At 35.5% G+C, this 23,293-nt stretch overlaps 1 protein-coding gene across 23 annotated transcripts in view; it reads right to left on the minus strand.

Annotated features, from left to right (window-relative positions):
• LOC118262397 (protein sickie) overlaps positions 1 to 23,293 on the minus strand; it is a 211,556-nt gene that overhangs the window by 71,222 nt on the left and 117,041 nt on the right. For 22 of the 23 annotated variants that reach the window (XM_050697309.1, XM_050697307.1, XM_050697316.1 and 19 more), the window contains one exon: positions 19,470 to 19,783. In XM_050697309.1, the coding sequence (XP_050553266.1) occupies positions 19,470 to 19,783 (314 nt within the window). Of the gene's footprint in view, positions 1 to 11,958; positions 12,089 to 19,469; positions 19,784 to 23,293 lie in introns of those variants that run through there. The other variant, XM_050697326.1, reaches the window with a different exon arrangement.

Below are 23,293 nucleotides of genomic sequence, written 5' to 3' on the forward strand. Positions count from 1 at the left end.
ACGTAGTCTGTTTTCACAGCAACCAACATGGACAGGGCCTGAACTGTACACAGTTTTATGCAAATTTATGCACGTAACTACACATTAGATCGCCCTTTAACGATTCACTAAGTTCACGTGGATAAATTGAACCACATAAATTGAGCGTGTCTAACGTTCTCACGATGTGTACAGTTTACAATTAGTTATGCAATTTAATCAGAATCCGCGGCTGAAGATTCTATTTTCAAATAAATATAGACGGCCATTTTTTTTATTTTGACAGCTGTCAGAAAGAACTCTTTGATGCTTTTTTTAATCATACCTATACGACCTTATTCCATAATGTTTGCTTTGATCAGAGCGTTCGCGGTCGTTGAGTGGACTTACATTGTCGTCCACAGATACTAAATTAGTCATAAAACGAAAGAAGAATGTTTGAGAAAACAGTTATCGTTCACATTCGACTCACACTTGCTTCATTTCAATGTTCTTTTTGCATACAACAAATAACATTGTAAGTGAGAAATAAGTTTTCTGGGAAACACTCTAAGGGCTAATTATTAACAACACGCAACGTTATATTATTAACTGTTGTTATTATACATTGAGCTGTTAAACCTAGAAATAAACGAGGTAATCGTGTAATAAATCTAATAAATCCATTGATTTATTTTATAACACTTCAGAAACATACTTTTATGTAATGAATACGTCAACTAATGATCGGTCTTAGTGGCAGATTGTGTGATAAATGGACAACTAGCTCTCTTATAAATTCGCTTCTAAGTTATGAATGGAAAGCCATTAAAAATTAAATGATAAAGTTCTATTATAAGTATCTGGGATTATTTTTAATGGTGATGCGTGCCCTATAATTGCCACTACGTCCCTCAGGACTCGATTAAGATTAATAGGTATTATTATCGATCTCAAAGTATCTGAGAAAAAAGATAAAAGAAGTCTAGTAAAGTTTATAAGCATTTTTTCTTGGACTTATAAGTACTCACATTTTAAAATAGACTAGACTATGTTCACTCGTTATACTGTAAGAAGGTTACATAGTAAAACCTTTCAAGTTCTATTACATCTCAAACATGACATAAAACAGCTAACCATAACAAAAATAGCTGGCTATCTTTCACAGCTATATTCTTTCTGACATTTATAAAAAGAAAGAACATCAATACATTTTAAAAATAGAAGTGATGAATCTAGCAAATTATTTCCGACAGCATTCAGAGTGAATCATATTATGCCGTCAAAGTAATGATTGGGTACTATTCCCCGATGTTCAGATATTCAGAGCCATAAATAAGTCAAGTCCAAGGTAAGTATATGCTGGTGGGGACAGATTTATATTATCTGTGTAACACCAATGGCCCTTGTTTCCAGAGATAATATCATAAAAGTGATTTGGTGTGACATTCAGTCTATTAGCTGCTATGCTTAGTACTTATAGTGACAGTTATAGATATATGCTCCGTTTCAAGGATTAATAGTGTCAACGTTCGTCATGGGGTAAGTTTAGATTTAGAACAAAAATAAATTCCGATTTTTTATGGCATTTTTTTACATTTGGTTTCAATTAAAATAAATTATTTTACCATCATGTTGTTTTTATGGGAAAATGGCGCTCAAATAGAATTGCGTAATTCTTAAAGTAATGGTTAAAATTCAAATATACCATGTTTGTACAATGCCTGCTTAGTATCTGAAAATTCAGGCTTCTTGATTTATCCACAACGAAGTTATAGGCGGTCGAAATTGGCCTGAATGGTTTCGAGAAAAGGATGGTACGGCCGTGACGCTTTTTTTGCTCGACTTATACAGATAAAAGTATTATTAGATTATAAGTACCTAATTATTATGTTACCTACTTAAAAAAACTATATAAAAAATAATTAAAAACAGATTTTAATAATGTAACTAATTTTTTTAATGCAATTCCTAACAGTGATAGTTAGGTGCTGATAATTGGGTTACTCTATGCTAGTAATTGGTGGAGATGGTGCCAGTAAATGGTGACAGACCCATTTTTTATTCTTACTTGTCTAAATAATCTTGGATAGAGGTCAATCATGTTTTTCTTTTATTATCGTCTTCCTTATTAAATATTATAACTATAAAATTTGCCTTAACGGACAAAAGCCTTTTTTTCACAATAATAAATTGGCTTAAATTAGGACTAACCCTTAAAGTGCTGATAATTGGGTACTTTACCCTATTTGTATTAAAATTAATAAACCATTCGGACTTTTAAATTTAATAGAGTTTAGATTTTTTTTAAATAATATGTGAAAATCTTTTATCAAATTGCTGTGAGCTTAACTAACACATATTTTTAAATATTTGGTGTGAAAAATACGTCAAAACATTTGTCAGTTGATAAGACTAAACAAAACTAAACCGAACATACTAACAACGTAAAAGTGGTGAAATATCATTACTTAGTGTTCTTGTGGTTCCGGGAGTCAACATCAAATATGGTTTTAAATTCGATCCTAAGCTTGACCTTACTTACTTATTTTGGGCTCCGGTCTGTACCCTTAGTACGAGTTTGCTTTATGTTTTAAAGTAATCAAAACGATATCGGATTCGGCGCTCTGATTCGTTGGTGTATTCGAGCTGACCAATCAGAGCGCCAAACGCGTTTCGATTATTTTAAACGTAAAGCAAACTCGTACTAAGGGTACAGTACTATACAATCAGTCTAACTATTCCCGTATAATTAAAACGTACAATCAACTATAAATAGCGTCAAATTAGCTTAGTAATGGCCGGTGCAGCGCATTAATTCATTTAAATTTATCGCCTCCTCTAAGTGTTAGCAATTTATGTTTTCATCGTCTAATAAACAGCTGCTCTATGTCCATTTAATACGTTATTCTTTGGTATATTATGTTATAATAATGATGTTAATCATAACTTGTCTTTTAATAATAATTAAAGTAATAATTCAATACGATACATGTAATATAGATTCCCCAACTCGTATTGAGCAAGCGTGGTGATTAATACTCAAATCTCCGTGCGAGACGAGGCCTTTGGCCAGCAGGGACCACTTACAGGTTATTCATGTGATATAGACATATCTGTGTCAGATTGCGTATCCTGTGACACTGATTGGATAAAAAAAATAATTACCTACATCGTGATAACGCCTCCAATATCTGTAATTCTCCAATATCTATCCAATCAATACTTATTTTACCTAACCCAAGAAGAACGCTTGAAACACACAAAACGAAACACCTCACAAATCCCTTTGCGACTAAAAGACTAAAAAAAGGAACTGAAAAAGTCGCAAAATGTTTGTGCTGATCATGATTCAACGAAAACGTAAAGACTGCTCACATAAAAGCAAATTAATTAAGCCCATACAATAGCTGCTATAAACAGGGTGTTTGTTTGTGAGCGGCGGATGGGGGCGTGAGTCGGGGCACTGCTTTGTTCGACCCAAGTTGTGAGAAACTAGCGGGGAGACTTGCAACTTTGTTATAACTTGGTGACGTGATGAAGCTGCAACTGCTATGTTCTATGTTGCATCAATTCTATGTTCTATGATATATTTGTTGGATGTCTGTATAGGAGTACGTTATTTCAAAAGAAATGGATCTTGAGAAACATTTATTTTTCTTGTACTTATCCGAAGTTCAATGTAGGTTTGGCTCGGAGTGTGAAGGTATAAGAGGAAGATTTTTACCGAATTTAAAAAAGAAAGTTCTCAGTTTTACCTGTATGTATGTTTGTGTTTTTTATCTCTCGGTTGGCAGAAACGATTTTGATGCGGTTTTCAGCATAGTATTTTTCAGATTTAGGAAAAGGTTTTAGGAATACTACCTGACTTAAATAAAATTGAGGTGACAATAAAAATTACTGTTTCTGTTTTTGTTAAAAAAAATAATATTCAAACAAAAGTTTCTATTCAAAGGATGCAAATCTTCTTAATTTACTAATGATCATATTACTAATGAGACAGTTAAATAAACCTATTAATATATAATGTCTAAAATCGCTACCACTCATACATCACACCAAACCTTACGCAGCAAAATCAGCTTTTAATATCATCTGAGTGCCGTTAATAACGTAAAGCCTTTTGTGTGAAATTCCAATGCGAAAAATCTCAGCAGACGCGCTCACGCCTGCCTTCATAATGCATGTGTTAAAATATTTATTGCTGAACGTTTTACTGAATTCAGACTGTATGGTATTCATCCCCACACCAATGTAATTGATGAACGGATCATGAACGTCGTCCCAAAAATCCAGGTCAAATTATTTATGCTGGATTTTATTCTTTTTCAAACTTTGGGAATAGATGGCGTCGTTGAAATCAAGAATACTAAGGTAAATAAAATAACCCATTTATGATGTGCAGTGAGTACTACTATCTCTAAAAAGTATGAGATTCGTAGCTTAGCACGTAAAGGGATATGGTCCCGTGGAAGATTGAATGGGTTGTCTGAGCTCCGGCCCGAAGGGCATGAGTAGGAATGGTTTAAGTCAGTAAGACTCAAGCATGTAAAGGCATCAGGTCATCTTTATAGACCAGCTCTTAGGCACCGCTATAGCCAGCTGCTGCGTTATCGTTTACACAGTAAACTATAATTTATTTTGTAATTTTATTAAGATAACAACTTTGTTACCAGCCACTTTAGATCCCAATGAAAAACAAACCCATAAAGACCTCAAGGAACAAAGAATACACATCCAATACTTCAAACTGGACAATACAATAATCAGTTTATATTTATACAACTGTTCTCCAAGCCAATGTTTCACCAGATAAGTGTTCAGTCGTTTAAAAAGATACCATCTTATAAAGAGAAGAGAACACATTTTGCAATAAAATATCAGCCATTATTTACTTTGAGATTACATTATTTATTCAAAGGCAGACAGTGTAAAAGAAATGAGCTCAATTTTATTTAAAGTTTGCTTTCATATTTCGCTTCTAAACAAAGGGGAGGAAAGGTTGGATTTATGGCTGGCTTGGATCGGAGGCTTTAGCAGATGCCCTTTATTGCAGAAAGAAATAAAATGCTGAACATTTACTATACCTAGTAGAACTTTGGTATTACGGATTGTATTTTTTATGTGGCTTGGGATAAGGAATACAAAAGAAAGCATTTCTATGCGTACTAAAGTAGAACCCGTAACATAATTAATCATAATCGGATAAGAGACCTAAGTTTTTCGCCAATATGCGAAAAAACTGGTATTTAAAAGCTTTGCTTATGGCGACACAAAATATGGAAATGGAATAAGCATTAACCAAGCAGTCATTAAAACGCAATATTTTTTCATTACTCGTAATAAAGCGTGTTTTAACGAAATGCAGGAAGTGCGGTGGTATCATATATATTCATTAGGGATGTACCACGGTACCTGTGGGCTCAAAGTGCCTGTTCATGACACTAAGTCAGATTTATCACGTCCCACCCTCCTTTTTCCACTGTCATTCATGAGACGAAAAACTTTCCAAAACTTCATCCATGGAGCTTACTTTGCCAATAAATTATTGTTTTCACGAAAAAGAAAGTCATTTCAAACGATTTATTGAAAGATTTTGCCGTTTACTCTCGGAATGCTAAGTGAAGTTTAGACTTGTTACTTTCAATAACTTTGTTGATGTTTTAAAGTGATATTTCAGTTATGTTCACTTAAAATGTGTTGTCCAAAAGATTGATGTAGACATATACCTTATATCTTCAAAAATATCACTCTACAAAACACGCCACTATACAGTGTGATAATATTTTCTTTCCGATTAGGCAGACACGTGCTCTCAAATGGGGCCGCCTGCGAAAGCTTAGAAAATAAATATTTTTTTAACAAAATGGCGAGGCTTAACCAAATATGTACGAAGTTGCAGCTGGCACACAAAGCTACCCTTATTTATCAAAACTTGTTAATAGATTTTTAACTGTAATCACAAAACAGTAAGGTTGCTATTTAAACGGCAATTGCAAATCAAGTAGAACTTTCATCCTATTTTATTGTTAAACGCAATGACCTCTTTATAAGTAACAGCGATGTCACTATCAAAGCTTTCGCATAACGCTCCGTCGCCTATCACCGATGTGTCAGTTAATTAATTCATTTTAATTATAAACACGCTGTACGTTGCACACATGTCATAAATCGATTGCAATAATAATCGATTCTTCATATCGATACTCAGTCGCACGTGTTACTTACTTCTCATTATTCATTATCAAGTGTTAATTTTCTGTCATTGTTGAAATTTAGGTAAATGTTGACAGGGCAAACTTTCATAATAATATTGCACACGTGTTCAAAATATTGGGGCTAAAACAAACAGTACAATCTAGAATAACGATCAGCGAACAATATTGACTTACATTGCATAATGAATGTGATAACAATAGTTTGAAATTTGGGGTAAACGAAACGCGACCTAACGTCCAGTGCACGCGCATACGATCATACAAGGACTCGATCACCAGGGCCACGCTTTTATCGATTATTCGTGTGAATGTGAGCTATTGTGTAACAGGGGCCCAGAATCTGTAGGGGAGAGCGACCCCTCATCACTTTCCAAACGAAACAGCCAAACTATACTATCCAATATTGTGGCAACGACACATTAAAACATTAAAGATTTTATTACTTAAGGAAATAAGTCGAAATAGTTGAAATTTACACGTTAAAGATATGTATCGTAAAGTTTAAATTCATTTTATGTTCCCTATTCTCCTAGTTCCTGTAGATGCAGGAAATACGGGTGAATTTAGAGGGTCATTCGTTTTAGCGTGACAACTACACATTTATTTACTATTCAGTTTGTTCGAGTTATTTTTGTGTGCAATTAAATTAACTATTTAACTTCTAGTACACTAATAAACGTGGGTACGATTATAAACTTAAGATAAACAATGCTTTTACACAGACATCAAGTAATAAAGAATTATATTCAACAAGACATTTTCTAAGCGAAAAATCTCAATTGAAATCTATTAACAATAACAAAAATTTTTAAGGTATAGAAATAAATAACAAAAAAAAGCTTGTACGCGTTAAATATTCGCCATAGCACTTCTCTCACGTTGAGGTTTTTGTATTGAAATATATTCCAGTGTTGCATTGCAGTGAACTGCAGCAAGTTTGCACGCCTACAGACGCTCCGTGGAACTGGTTTCGCGATAAACACTCACACACATTAAAACCGAACTAACAATTTCTACAGAAATCACAAATTCCAATCAACGCCATTATCCGTTCTAACGCGAACCTCCTGAACTGTCTGGCGTAATTAAAATTGTTCTTAACATAAGTGTCATTTGATACTCAACGCTAATGAACTAAGTTTATATGAATTTAACATTAATTTAGCTGTAAGTAATAATTTAAACATTAATTTTACCAAACGGGTTGGTAGACAATATTCGTCTTTCATGCGAACTGCTTTTGTTCGAAAACGTTAATGACAAAGTACGTCTCCCATCCCACAGAAAAAGAAAAGTGTAGCCACAAAGGTACAGAGAGCAAACGTGTATTCAGTCAACAGGTCGTCGGTGTTTACTGAAAAAAAAAAAAACAGCGTAAACCACGGCCATGTCACAGAAATAACATTTTTATGACGACTCAAACAGTCTCTCTCATATTACATGGAACGCTACTTACGATTCGGAACTTAAAGCACTTAAACCATCGATGTTTTCATTTACTATTTAGTTAGCAAGCTCAAGAAAACCATGTTTAAAACATCACTAGAACATAACTCATATCGTTTTGAAATAAAATGCAAATAAAGATCAATAAATTTCAAATTATGTATTTCTATTTGCCTAATGGATAGCTGCGAGTATTTTATCGGAAACTAATCAAGATGTTGTAAAACTGGCTTCAAGCGCTGCAGCGGCTGGGAATTTAGATTCTACTAACATAGACAGCCGCACATTAAGCTACCCTGAACATCAGCTAGAACTTCAACCTTATTACAAATGTTTAAATTTGAAAATTGATTAACACTAGTATAAATAACAAAGACTAGTATTAACTTAGCACAATTAGCTTAGATTGTATTCAGATGTTCAAGTGTTATTTCTAAAGCGTCAAGTATTCCTTCTAGCTTGTTTGTTGTTGCTACATTTAAGCAACGTCACGCCTTTTATCCCTGAAGGGGTAGCAGAGGTGCTCATTGCGACACGTAATGCCGCTATATAATGTACACCTACTTTTCACTATTAATTGTGTTATAGTCCCATGTAATAGGGGGTGAGCCTATTGCCATATACTGGATACAATTCCAGACTCCGTGCTACTACTGAGAGCTTGCTAGATTCACTCTTTTGTTATTAAAGTCGTTGGTCACACCTGTCTCTAATTAGAATTTGTAATGAACCATTTCTGCTGCTACCATTTTTACAACAACCTTCATTGCTACCTTCTTGACTTTTACGAGCAATTTTTAATAACAATGCTTTTGTGTTTTGGTGACATTCTGTGTGTAACAACAGATTTTTAAAGAAGAAAAATAACATCTTATTCTTTGACATATATACAAGAGAATAACAGGTTTAGTAGACTTGTGTGCTTTTGTTTCTGATTAATGTCGCAGGGAACCGCTGGATGTAGGTCGCTTCCAACCGGCCTATCTGAAACTCATTGGAGGAGGCCTATATTCAGCAGTGGACGTCTTATGGCTGGTAAGCTGGTATAATGTGTGCTTTTGTAATTTTAGCTACGAATAAATATCTCAAGAAAAGATATTAAAGAAAAGATTTCATAATCAAATGGAACATTTACGATATATTATTTAATTCTTAGTTCTAAAAAAAAGGTTACAATTTCAATAATAATAATAAATGTTTATAAATACATTAAAATTCAAACAGTTTCCAGTTTCCACTTGCAAAATCTCAACGCAACTCGTTGTAACTTAAACTTAGCAGTTCATATTAGTCTGCCCACGACTCCACCTTTTTGTATTGCGATGCTATTTCAAAGCGAATGGCTGCAGATACATTAATCACGTTTACACTGGACTTTAATGGTGCACAACCAGCTTTGTAGGATACCTGTTCAATTGCCGTATTATATTATCGTTCTCTTGTATTAAAATACGGATTATATTATGCATAGTTTGATAGTTAAGGTTCTATTCATGATGTGCCATTATAAACCTATTTCAGCTTTGTTTTATGTTTGTCATGAAAACTTATTTTATAACGATTGTTATTGTGGGTTAATGTGTTTGGTTTGTTTCCTATTTTCTCTGACTATGTCTAATTGGTATTGGTTATAGTTTCCCCTTTATCCTACATCAGTGGATCTCAACCGGTGGTCCATGGACCACTTGTGGTCCGCTGAAAACATAATTAGTCCGCGAAACGAAAACAAAAATACACAAGCACCTCAGTCTAACGAATACAACTGTCAAAGCTTATATCAAAGGTGACAACAAAGACGAACAACTGGTTGCAACAGTCTAAAAATCACTATATTTATGAGTGAATTAGAAAAAGAAAACCATAGTCTAGGACCACATGATAAAAGTAGAAGTAATAATAGTACGTAACTTAACAAGAATTATAAAAGCGTTCCTTGACCAGGAAAAAGTTGAGAACCCGTAGACAAAGCTAAGTCTGCTAGTTACTAGTAGTCTACTAGTTGAAAATAAACCGAATTTAAAAACCAAATAAACTAATAAGTATACCATATGTATAGCATAGTATGGTCTAATTTCGCAAGGACTTTTAGTTACCAACCAAAACCTTTATTGATACTTAAAAGGTTAAACACAAAGTCTAGTTTCAAACGAAATAATAATATGTCAAATTGTTTCAGTTTATAGTGCAGTAAATTTTATATCGTCCTGTTCCAAATGCCTTTGTAAAGTTATTGGCGACACACTATGACTGATACTTCTGGTTACTATGTATGATGAAAATCTATTATAAGAACTACACTTGAGAGCAAAGTAAAGGAGCCATTGGGTGTTTCTTCAAAAAACTTTAAATTGTATTTAACAAATCATTATTCTACCGCTTTATTAAGCATCGTGGTAGCTTATCATCATTGGATTGTTTTATTTTTATTGAATTCTTTGAGAGATATGACACAGCTTAATTTATTGAAACCAAATTTTGTGTTTCAATTGGCAGAATTGTTGAAACTTTTGGTTGAGAATAATGCCGTTAACTTTTCGTGTTTGCACTCACGTGTTTTATTTTTCATTTCTTTATTTAAATATTTTATTGATTGATTACATAATGTTGTATGAAAGGCAGCATAGGTAATTACTTTTAAAACGAGAATATTTTTTTTATTTAACGAATATTTTTTTAAAGTTATAGAGTGTTCTTTTCTTTGCTCCCAAGTGTAGTTGTGCATTGAAACTTGGAGTTGGTCAGTTAAACTAGCATTTGAACGTGGGCGGGTAACGAGTAGAAAGTGATGCATACGATTAAAGTATGCAGCAAGTAAAGTTAGATTTTATTGGTCTATGCAAGTAGTTGCCTGTATTAAATGTTTGTGGTCATGTCGATTGGTATAATCAAAGTTTACGCCATTGATAGACTTTTATGTAATAAAATATGAAAAAAAAAATTAAGATCTAAGATATCTAGTATGAGAATGAGATTTCTACAATTTTTTTATGTTCCTTATATACAATTTTCATTTTTATATTGTAAATAGTTTAGTCTTAGTTTTCATTATTATTTAGTCTATATATGTAGGTATGTATAATCTATATTTAAGTTATGATTTTAGTACCTAAGTGGTTTTGTAAAATAAATTGTGTCTTTAAAGAAATCACAATATGAGATTAAATATAGAGTCTACGTGTAAAGTAAACACCTAAATAGTCACCACCGAACCCAAAACAATATAATAAAAAAAGAAAAACAAACACATGTTTGTGACAAAAAATCCAAACAAAAGAACGTTTAAGTAAATTCTCAAGCTGTCAATGCTTTGATTGATGGGAGCCAGCATTATCTTGTCAGTCACAGAACAGCTATACATTAGTGACACGCGATGTCCACAATAATAGCAAAGGATTGGAGTAAAACAAAGTTCTTAGAATCGTACATACTCTTACATAAAAGAGGTACCTTTTTTTTGAGGGGGAAAATCATCCAATGACTTCTCCCGCCTTGGGTGAGGCGGGAGGGAGTATCAGATTCTTACTGACTAAAAACCACCCCGTTCCTTCTCCTGCTTTGAGCTGGAGCCCCGGTAACCTTTTACGTTATCCGCAGCTCATAATACAGGTACCTTAAATACGTTTGATATCAATTCATGCACTTAATTTCGAAATTTTATTAGTGTGGGTTTAACCAGTCGGTAAGGCTCGGCCCGTGGGCGGCATCCAGGCCGAGATAACCCGGTCCTTCACTCGCACACTCCCGCGCAGCCTCCACTACACAGCAATGACTTAAAACGCGAACCTTGTTACATTTCACGATCGAAACCGATGCCACATCGCATCCAAACTTAAACCGAAAAAGATCCAATATTAAGATAACAAGATCAAATGTTTACCTTTTATAATACCTTAAGAAGGCACTTGAAAACCTTTAAATTTATTCGAAGTACCATGTAACCGAGTTGTTTTTCGTATAATTCGGTCCTAAGTATGCACAAGGAGTTAACATTGGTAACTTAGCAGAGTTTAAACCGTCTGATGTGACATTATAATACACAGTAATTCTCAATTCAAAAGCCTCTACCATTCATTTGGAACCTCTTGAAAGCTTGACTAATTTATGAACTCATGCCATTCAAGATAAATTCACAATTTCTTAAGTTCTTGTTAAGTCAGAATACGGAGAAGTGATTCACGCTTGTAAACAAAACGACTAACCGCTAGAATTAACTACAAATACGGCAGAAAACGTAAACATGAAATTCATCTCTGGTCGTATTGCGTCCACTTAAACAACTCCGATTAGAACACCGCTTTACTCAAGCTATAAATACACGGCAGCGAGCTTTGCACACCATAAACAATAATCCTTAACACGATTTGTCACAGTGGAGGCGCACTCGCGGCGGTTCAGCGGCGCGCGGCGCGGGCGCGTGCTACTGCCGGCGCACGAAAGCGTGCACGCGCGACCATCGCGTCCGCACGACAGACAAAACAGCCGTCGAAAGCGCAAGGGCCTTCGCCCCTTCCGAATCCGTGATCGCGCGGCGGGATGCAGCGAATGCTAATACTAGCCAGGGCTGTCCGTCCGTCGTCAAGCCCGCATCGGCCGCTCGTTAAGCTCAACTTACGCCATGGTGTCCGATGCTTCGGATTATGGGAAACCGTTAAATTGCACCATCCGCATTGATTTACAGTCGTGCTGACCATTAAAGTGGTAATGATGGAACTTGTTTGTTGGTTACTTGAGGCAGTAGGTACTGAGCTTTGAACGTTTCATTCATGCAATGAAACGTCTGTACTTAAACTTACATTATTTAAGTTTAAGATAACAGTATTTATTCCAAATAGTATCTATTCCTAATTCCGTACGCACAGCCCTGGCTAGAAGATGTATGAAAAACTGACGGCACGGGTGCCATCTGCGCTAGGGAGGGGACCCTTGCATTAGCGGGATGACGTTATGCACTCCCAGAAGGGTTCGCGGCTTATCTCGTTAAATCACTCGAGTTGGGCCGCAAAATAATTTACAGAGGTGTGCGGTAAACAGTTTCCTACGCACCAGATAACTACGATTACCTTTCGGCAGACATGGTTTTATGTCCGCTTATGTCCGTTACTTGTCGACATTTGTTGAGAAGGGTCCGGAATTATGACCACGGATTGAATTTTATACGAGATAGGAAGAGGAAATGTTGTGTACTGTGTACACACATTTTGGGCATTCATATCAGTGATTTTATTACGCCTATGTATTCTCCAGAAATATTGGGACCTCAAACTTACGAGTAAAAGTAAAATTTTACTGATAAATCGATAAAACGAATGCAATATTAATCTGTTGACTACATCTCGCATAGTACTTAGTAGATCGCATTGTAATAATCGGAAGGGTGCGTCACTGCCCTATGGATATTGCGTCACCAGTCACTACGTATTCATACTTATCGATTCTAATGACATAAACGGCTATAACTCAGTAACTGTTTATTAGGGACCTCGTATTATTGATTTCCTCTCGTTTCTATAGCTTACTAATATGTTTAATAATGCGAAAGTGAATATGTTTGTGACGCTATAACACCTAAATCTCTGAACTAATTTTGATTTATTTCGCTACAAATATAGATAAACCATTCATTGGGGTAATTTTGTATTTTCAATAGCTCTGTGGAAGATTTTACTGCAAAACTCGACGAGCATTTATTTACAAATAAATATTCTAAGTTTTAAACTTTAAAAGCAAAACAATCAACCGCAGTCGTAACATAAGTAAGTAAATATTTTCTCTATCGTTAAAAATGTCATAAAACTCGGTGTTGCTAGTAAAAAATGTATGAAAAAGCATGAACGCTCCTATTGTTTTCGCTGTTTACATGTGTTTGCGGCGGAGCGGAGGGCGGTTTGAAAGAACAAACACTAAAAAGATAAATAAACCGTTGACAATGTTACGTTGCGCCATTAATATAACAACAGAAGCATTTATTATGGTCCTTTAGTAGTTTATTTCTTGAGAAGTGTAGGTTACTTGTATGTACACCTACTTTTCAGTTTGTTGTTTTGTTAGCTTAGTTAAAGCAAGTTAAACATAAGTTAGAATGTCGTACTTTAGGTCTGAGAATACCAAAATTTATCAAATAATTAATACTTTTTCTAACAAGATCAAGGACTTCATGCTTCACTATTAAAGCCGTGAAAAAGAAATAGTTCAACATTATTATACAATTCTTAGTAAAAAAACAACGACTATATTTCATGAGCTTGCATCATCAACAGCTAGCTGATCCCCCATAACTTTAATTATAAACAATTCGTATTATTTATTACAGAACTTTCACTGGAATTATAAACAGCTTCTATTTATAGACCACCAGCCTCCGACTCTGTGTTACAAATCCTGAACACTCGCTGTAGAAAATCAACATCAAAGATTTGAGATAAACTAAATATGGCCACAGTAGAGAGTACAACACTCGTACTTTGTTTTAATTAACAATAGCTTAAAAGTAACCGCAGTAACTGGTCTAAATGCTCCAAGCGATGCGTGGAACTGCGAGCAGCATGCGAAATGCAAACAAAATGTAAACGGCCACACATTTTACTCCACGTCACAGGAATTTGCTGCACTGCGGCCCACAAATGAACTTCAGCGAAACGCACAACCAACTTCGCCAACATGTCACAACTATTCCACAGAACAACATAAGATCAAAACTCAATTTCCTCAATTCCTAATAAAATCAATTAAAATAACTGACTTTCAAATAAGTGTTGAAACAACGCGGAAATGTGCGGCGCTCGGCTAAGGATCAACTAATTCCCCCTTTCGCTCGGAAAACGGATTAAACTATTCGTGGAACATCTAAAAGCAACCGGTGATTTATAATACGAACGTGAGAAAATATGAATTATATTTTTGAAGCGGTGTCGATGGCATGGGACGCCTGTACCCCACCATTATGCTGTCGCTTTGGTATAAGTTGTACATCAATTTGAGAAGATGTATTTTTGGAGACACGATCTCTATCGCATTTTACACGCAAAAGTTCCAAGTTTGCTATAGGGGCTCCATTCGGATGCGGGTTGTTACATTTTAGCAATGTTCAACATGGGAATTGCAACGTTTTAAATTGTTTGGTGAAATTTTCTGCATTTTGATGGTTCTGTCTTTGTGTATTCTATCTATATCAGCTCTACTGAAATTCAGTTTATTGAAGACCTAAATGCAATAAAATAATGTTTTATCTTTCAATGTTCCAAGCCATTTTTAACTCTATTCGTATATTTCACTACGTATGGTATATTTCTGTCGATATCTATATCTGTCTGCTGTCATCAATATCACTCAAAACAATTTCAGCTCCAAGAATCCTTTCAGTGGGTAGACAGTAAGTCTTAAGAGCAGCACGTATTGTCCATTCGTAACAACAGCCGGATTAAACGAAGCATTGAACTCATAAGGCGTAATTTACGAGCAATAAAGAGTGCAGTTTAATAAGTGGATATTTCAACAGGGGCCCGTCAGCCACCCCGGCCCGAGCTCCAACTCCGACGATCGTAAAGCGAGCCGTCCGCCTCGAATCTGCTTGAGACATTTTCCTATTACAAAAATTCACCATGGTATGGTGTTCCGTGTTTTTGACGGGTTTGCTTTAAATCAATTTCGGATACCGAGGTTTGAAAGTTTGTGTAAACGCCAACGCTTTTAGGGTGACAATAAAAAACCCTTCGTTACATTTTAATAAAATCGATAGTTTCCTAATCCCTTCTAATAGAATGAATGTCAATACTAGAAAGATAATCTCCTAGATCACGGTCAATGTAAACTTTAAAGCAACAGACACCACATCTCTAAGCCCACAGCGGGTATTTGTGTATCCCATTACCATTAAGGAGCGTGGAAGTAAGAGAATTATGTTTGTTGACGGAATAGACAGGCGATAGTGACGAGCGGCGCGAGCGATATGTAAACAAACAGGCCGGGACACGATGCGGCTGCTAACCACAAACATACCGAACTTGCTATGGCAACAGAAAGATTTCAACGTGCACATAAGCTATGCAGTTTACAAGGAACATGTTTCTTCAAAGGATTACATTGCAAGGTTGTAAACAGGATCAATGTTTTGTAAGAAAATAAGTGCACACGTAAGGCGATTAAAATGGCCGCGTTCGCTCTAGGGGAGTAAAGCACTAAGCAGCAATTAGCCTTGCGGCGTTGTTTATGTTGACGACTCAACGAGAAATTCGATATGAGCTCTTAAATTCACACCACCGCACCGTTCCGTTCCTAACTTCTGTAATTGGCTACTCGAACCCTGGGCCCCTCAGCCCTCAGTAATTGTACACTTATCGCGGCATGAGACTGAGCCGTCTTGTTATTTAAAATGAGCGATGATTCTGTCAGCTGTCAGGGCACCGTTATCTGGAGAATTAAGTTTTGAAGAATTTTCGCGTCGATTACGATTGATCGGGGTGTCAGGTCGCGGTCGCCGCGAATTTTGGTAATTAACTCTGACGGGTTCGCACAATGCTTTTACGTTTTTGTTTCGTTTATTTTAAAAAGTATTACCGCTTATTTTCGGATTCAGATTATGGAGGTCAACGCTATCGATTCGTGTCTCTGTGGACACGAATGCCTTTACGAATAAACTGAAATACCGAATACTTTACCTACTCCCCGGAGAATCCTGGCATTACCATGATACGGGAAAATGTCACACGTCTTCAGCTTATATTATACGTAATGCGGGTGATATTTTTTCTTTTAGATTTATTCCAACGTTTTCGTAATGGTTTTTAAAATTAACATTAACGTTTATTAGTATTGAATACCAAAAACATTGGCATACGAGTGGTACTTCCACAGCAACAACTATTGCATCACGTTGAATGTCACGGCGACATTTTGACGTGTTGCACAATCTATATCATTATACCTACTTAATGATCTGTTTGAGTGTTTACTCAGGGCACATAAAAGGCATTCAGTTGGGACTCTCGGCGGGCTGGGCCCTTACATGGACGGCCCCGGTAAGGAAAGTGGTCCCATTGTATAAACGTGCGCCCTCGGTTGTTCACCTATGTGAAAAACTGGCGGAATTCTAAATGTAGACCGGTTCCTTTGGGCCAAGGAATGCACTCACTTTTGCTTTGAAGTTGCAAAAATGAGACGACCTCTATTCACAAATCCTTTTTTGCATTCAAACTTGTCACATCGTGATCAACCGTCTTCTCAATTCAAATACTGTTTAGCTCAATAGGATATTTTTAAACTTAGCACCATGATGTAGGTAAACCATTTTAGTAACAAATTAGTTGAAAACTTAACGTTACATTACTGTAATGGCGAAGGCAATTAACTCCTGTCGGCGCGGGTTTTGACTGGATAACTTATCATTGTTACAGAAAGCTAAATTAGACAAGTAATTATCACCTATGATGTGTCATTTCCTTAAATCACTGCATCGTAGAAGAAATGGACATTGGTTTTATAGGAAAAACCACAAAGTCTTACTTGGGAAAATCTAACTAAAAATCACGGTTTACGTGAATTAATGGAGAAAAGCTCTACTAATTTCGAGTCACGGAGGGAATCTTCGTGCGCAAACGCACGTCTGGATCTAGTAAACCGTGATTTTTAGTTAATTTACAAAAATCTTTTTCTTTCAACTCAAAGTACAACTAAAACTTGCTTCTGTTTTCTCACAATAGCAATAAAACTAACAAAAAACACGACTTAAACTTAAAAGAGTCATTATGAAACCAATTTTTACCCTCACAAAGCACGTGCTAGTCACTCGGGCGACGCAACAAATGACAAACAATGGCTTGTTAGCTTCTTTGTCGTGAGTCAAGTTCGGCTCCTGACGTGACATCCTCGTATTGTGCTAGCAATCAGGGAAGCATTGACCGGTGTCAAGAGGGTTGAGGGACGTCAACCACAGTCCCAGTGCAACGTTTATTAATATGTAAATAGCTTTTTTATGTCTCGGTGGCTATACCTGTTGTGTTTATGGTTTGTTTCAGTGTTTTATTGCTCGTTTTAAGAGTTTTAGTTTTGGGCATTTAATGTTGATTTTTGGTAGTAAATTGGTATGTTATGTTATGTTTTTATTTGTTCTTGTTATGTTTATGTGATTTATGAGTTCTATTCGTAAAATATGCTGCTTTATTGGTAAGTAGATTACACATTTAAAGTCAGTTCAGGTCTATTCACTTTAATTTGTGTTTTTTTTTTTTTGTGATAAATATTTAGGTCTTTATTTTGTAAACAGCGAGAACGGGTGCAACGGGAGAGAAGGAACGATTCAAGTAAAAAAATAACAAAATAATTTATTCTCTAATAAATAGTTTAATATTCAGAAGACAATTTCGGAACAAAAAGTAAACATGAATTTCGCTACAACAACGTTGCCAAAGGTGATATCTTTCAAGTTCACGTTGCCAAGTGCAGTCTTTGTTTACTAACATAGAACATGAGTAAACCTGCATCAGATCATCTCGGCAACTCGCCAACAGAGGGCGCTAGACAGAAATAGACGTGTCACTGGGCGGCCTGTACGCAAGAATTATAGCTTTCACTGTGGCAGGCATTTCCGATCTTCCGACTAAACTAAAACCCGACGTAACTCGGTTTCGAATATTCCGTATTTCTGTATTTCACAATGTGCTTTTGTTTATTTTCTTCGTGTTTTACGTAATTTATGACTTAGAATAAGTTTAACGCTGATGGAAATCTTCCTTTTAACATTGCATAAGTCAGTGGATGGGTTTTTAGTGACTTTTTTATATAAAAAATATATAGGAACATAAATTTTGGTGAGGAAATTTCTAAATTATTTGATAAACAACATAATAAAAACTAAAAAAGTTAGAACATCTTACCTACCACCTATTCGAAAAATTATAAATATTGATGGCTGAGTTTATGTTTATATCTTCATCACTTAAATGAAAGTCTTCAAGAGTAAATAGGTAGGTAATACATGTCCATTGTTGCGTAATAAAAAACTAGGTAAAGTCGATGAAGGCAGGCTAGTAAGTAGGTAATACTGATTCATAAATCATCAAATCATCTACGTAAATTAATTATGCGTAGCCAATATAATTAACTTACCTAAATTACGTAAAGTAGGTAATTGGATAATATTAGAGCATTAATAAAATTATCTTAAATATCAACCAGAAAACTAAAGTAGAGGAATATCTATCTAAGTAGGTACCTACTTAAATAATCAAACAGTTTCCAAAGTGGATAAGCTCAAAAACATTTATTTATAAATGTTGGCTGCGAAGACCGAGCGTCCAACTTTGGAACCGAACACGAAAATAATTTTAAACAGTTGGCGAAGCTTTGAACCATTTTGAGTTAAACGTAAATACTTACCTACAGACTACTTACTTCAAGTTACCTACGAGCAAGTTATTTCAGACTTATAGGCAAATGAGAACTTAAGTTTTTAACTTTAGTGCTAAGGTAGGTATAAGTACTCAGTTTAGTACAAACTCGTTTGAGTCGGTAACTTAGCTTTATTTTGTGGATACAGTTAGATCGACAAGTACATTGTGTTATTTAAATTTACTATTCATTAAAATCATTTGAACATTTCCAACATCAAAAGATTAAGATACTCGAAATGTTATATAAAAAAAAAATAAAGCTCAAACAGAAGCTTTTTCGAAGTTTAAGAAAGAGCCATCTAGCGTCAAGTAGCTGCAACACTTTCACTTGTACTGTAGCAGTTAATTCGAGAACGTTACACAGATGGCGCTAAAATCGACTTGAATAATATTCCTGTTTTCAGTTAATATTTTAGCATATTTAATATAAGAAATATATCAAAAAGTAATAAAATCCACTTACCTATTTGCTGTTAACGTCGTCATCTCGACGTTGTTGCCACACGCTGTTAAAATTTCATCGCAACTGCTGCCACCTGTTATGCGTTGGACTGCATTTAATGAAACATCTTCGCTGGAGTTTTTGCTTGCGTTCGTACCAGTACCGGTAGATGGCGCTGTTCTTTGTTTTGTGGCTTGTTTATGTCGGCTGAGCGCAAAAAATAATGCTAAGACTGCTTTTAATTTAGCATCCCGGATGTCCGCAGCTGTTACTTGTTCTAATCCTTGGACTTTTTGCGCGTGAAGGAAATCCAAACAGCATTGAACGTTCTCCAACTGTAACAAGAGAGAGAATAAATTAAATATTTTGAAATAGATACCTTAGTTAGCATTTGCGCGTTGTGGTAAAATGGCCCTTAGAAGCAATAAATAAGTAAGTAATTGCCGATCGTATTTAAGTAGATACACGTATTGTTGTGCCCTGAAATTAGTATTTCGTCTACAACCCTGAATCGAGCTGTCCCCGCCTATATACTTTACAACGTAGTGAATCGAAATTTTTAATACAATAATTAGTTACTTATCCATTATTATTTAGGTATCTTTAGTACACCATATAGGTTTACTTAAGACCTCATCAATCCTCATAAATTCTAAACATCGTCCGCTCGTAAAATATCATAAAGATCACCTCGTTAAATACAAACATGGCACCACATGACTGCACATGCTCCCAAACTGACCGAACTATTAACATTATTTAATAATTAATAACACGAAGCTTTTACGTGTGTTGTTGCTATTGTCATGCGCGTGCGCATTCGCTTCCGATTTTACACGAGGAGCGTGCCAATGAGTTTATCGCTTTACGATAGTCCTTGAAATATCAAATAGGCGTTTGGATACTACGTGCACTTATTTATCATGATTTGGATATCCACTGATTACAAAGTAGTTGGTTTTTTTGTATATCTCTGATGGTTAAAAGATATTTCGCACTTATCAAGTCCTTTAAGACACATTTGGGAATAGTATCTCGATAGTAGTCCTTTTTAAAAAAACTAACCATGTCGACTGAACTACAAATACAAACAATTAAATTCGATTATATTTTATATTAATAACATAACGATTATGTTGAATCAATACAGAGACTTAGCTAGGTAAGTACATCACACCGTAATTAGGTATTACAATAGTGAGGTTCTTGCTCAAAAAAACATGAAAACACATGCTATAAAAGCTTCCAGAATGAATTGACCTCAATGTGACATGTTGAACAGGTAAGAAGCATGCATCGGCAGCGCACGTTGCGGCTGTTGCGTCTTGCGACACGGCTGCAGCCGGCGCCGGCCCTTAAAAGGCGAGTCTCCTGAGCTCATAGGTCACCGGTACAACCCGGTCCCGGACGGTTGTGCTACCCCGGCTGGTTAAAGATCAGGGCTGATTGACGAAACATTTGATTGAGTTTAAGCAGTCATGTTTTTTTTTTTTGGAACTGGTGGAATTTCACTATTAATTCATACTTAAGTCCAATACTATGATTACTGTAATATAATTAAGTCCAATAGATAAGTCTATTATTATGAGAGCTAAGATGATAAATACACTGTGTCACAAAATCTGCGTTCAGGCAAACCAGAAGTTAATTTAATTTAAGTTTTGTTTTTTTAGCACTTATTGATTTCACTAATATTTGTTTTTTAAGAGATTGTTACGAGTATTTAAATTTTAAGGTCTTTTGTCCGTCAAAATTAACGCATAATATTTCCCAATGGCAATAGAATGGCTTTCCATGAATTATACTACTTTAAAAAAAAGTATTCACTATTTATTTGTTCAACAGTGGACGTCTCTCGGCTGATGATGATGATGATGATGATTTATTGAAAATGTCAAACAAATATTTCGTCAATTTCCATAATTACTTATTTTGTAATTTTTACTTAAGTTGGATGGTTATCAACAATGTTGGATATGAACATACATGAAAAATATGTAATTAGTTATTCCGGCATACGTTTAATGTTTCATACAAGGAAAGTTAGCATCTTGTAATTACTATGCAGTGTGCAGTGGTTTAGTTTGTCGACACGAGGTGTGTTAGTTAATGGGTGCAGCGCTAAGTTTGCATCACAATGCACTTGTAACGAGTTTGGAATAGTCTGGTGTGGAACGTACGTACCTGTCTGCTGCTATTCCTGTGTTGAAATTCCTACAGGTAAATGGTGGTTGGTTAGTTCATTATAACAATCTAGTGAATGAAGCTGGTGTTTTGAGGCGTTTAATTTAGTAATATTTTATCGTATCAGAGCTTTTTTAAATCATTTTTTAATATTGGACGAGGATCTTAGTTGCTTATCAATAGTTGTTTTTGTTACCTTTCTAGATGCGTAGTCTTTTTCATGGGTAGCAAGCGTGAGTTTAGTAAAAATTCCAATAACCATATTTGGACCACCTATTATGTAATGTTTTTCCTTATATTTGATCGTTAATACATAAATATTAAGATCTGTTAGTACGTGACCAAAAATCGTCTTCGACCAGCCCTACAGAACCCATTCTGTCAGATATACCTACTGTATATGGTCACATGTCTTACAAACAGATATTTGTACCTTTTGTGTGAGTTCTCGCTTCCCGAACTAATGGCGCCCGCCCGTGAGTTCCCGTCGAGTCGTGACCAAACATTACAAAAAGACAACTGTTGACATACCGTGGCAAAGAAAGAAAGAAAGAAATGAAGACACACATTATGATTGACGGTAAAATATATGGAGTGTCAAAGTTTTGGCAAGGAAATTGTCCTTGAGCTGACATTTTAGTCACTCGTAAAAGATTATGAAGTGTAATCACACGCCCCAGTTACTGTTCTGTAATTAATTTTGAACTTGTCACAAGCAGTGAGGGAATCCTTTTTAAAGTTTAATATTTTGGTGTTAATTTTCTGAGAACTATCTTTTCTTATTTTGATGACACGATTGTGGTTGGATGAAAGCTGAATACCTACCTATATACTTTTACATTACAAATGTTAGCGAATCATCTGACTGAGTGTCTTAAAATTGGGTTTTTTTCTATACATGTAGATACAAATTAATTTTAGAAATAATAACATCAATTTTTTTTTGTAAATCTCTCAAATTCTTACATTAATCTTACGTTATCTACCTACCTAAAACGTTATTTTTAGCCAACATAATCTATTTATATAATGTCGATTTTGACCCATATTTACTAAAAACAACCAAGCCAAATGAAGTCCTTGTGCCTATTTGACACAAAAGCATGAGGCCAACGAGGTCACAATTTATGAAGCTGTCAGAATGAGTAAATTGCAAGTATGGCAAGTACCGACAGCCGACAGGATTGGACCTGACTTAGGTCCAGAAATAGAACGAGAAGATTGTCTCAATTATACCACTGCTGGTACAATTACGGAGGAAACTGGGAATTGGTAAAGGAAGTGTATTGTTGAAGCTTCATTGTTGAACTTATTGACACTTCTACCCTGATAAATTGGGTCAACCTTTTACAGTTTTAAACCTATGTAAGCAAAGACTAGTATAGATATTTTTTCGTACACTTATCCCAATACCTTGTACCACTCCTCCAACCGTATCAACTGTAATTTATTTTTTTGGGACAAACCACCACAACTTTTAAAACTGCTGCAACTCCTGTAAGCCAGGATCTATAGTGGATACAATCATGAAAACACCGGATCACTCGAGGCTGGCGCGTCCCAGACCCAGAGACATGAATATTGGATCCCGCAACGAAATAAATCAGAAGATATGTATGATAGGAGAAGAAAAATAAATCTTTAAATGTCAACTGTAAATA

Source organism: Spodoptera frugiperda, chromosome 12 (assembly GCF_023101765.2).
Source record: "Spodoptera frugiperda isolate SF20-4 chromosome 12, AGI-APGP_CSIRO_Sfru_2.0, whole genome shotgun sequence".
Lineage (NCBI taxonomy): Eukaryota > Metazoa > Arthropoda > Insecta > Lepidoptera > Noctuidae > Spodoptera > Spodoptera frugiperda.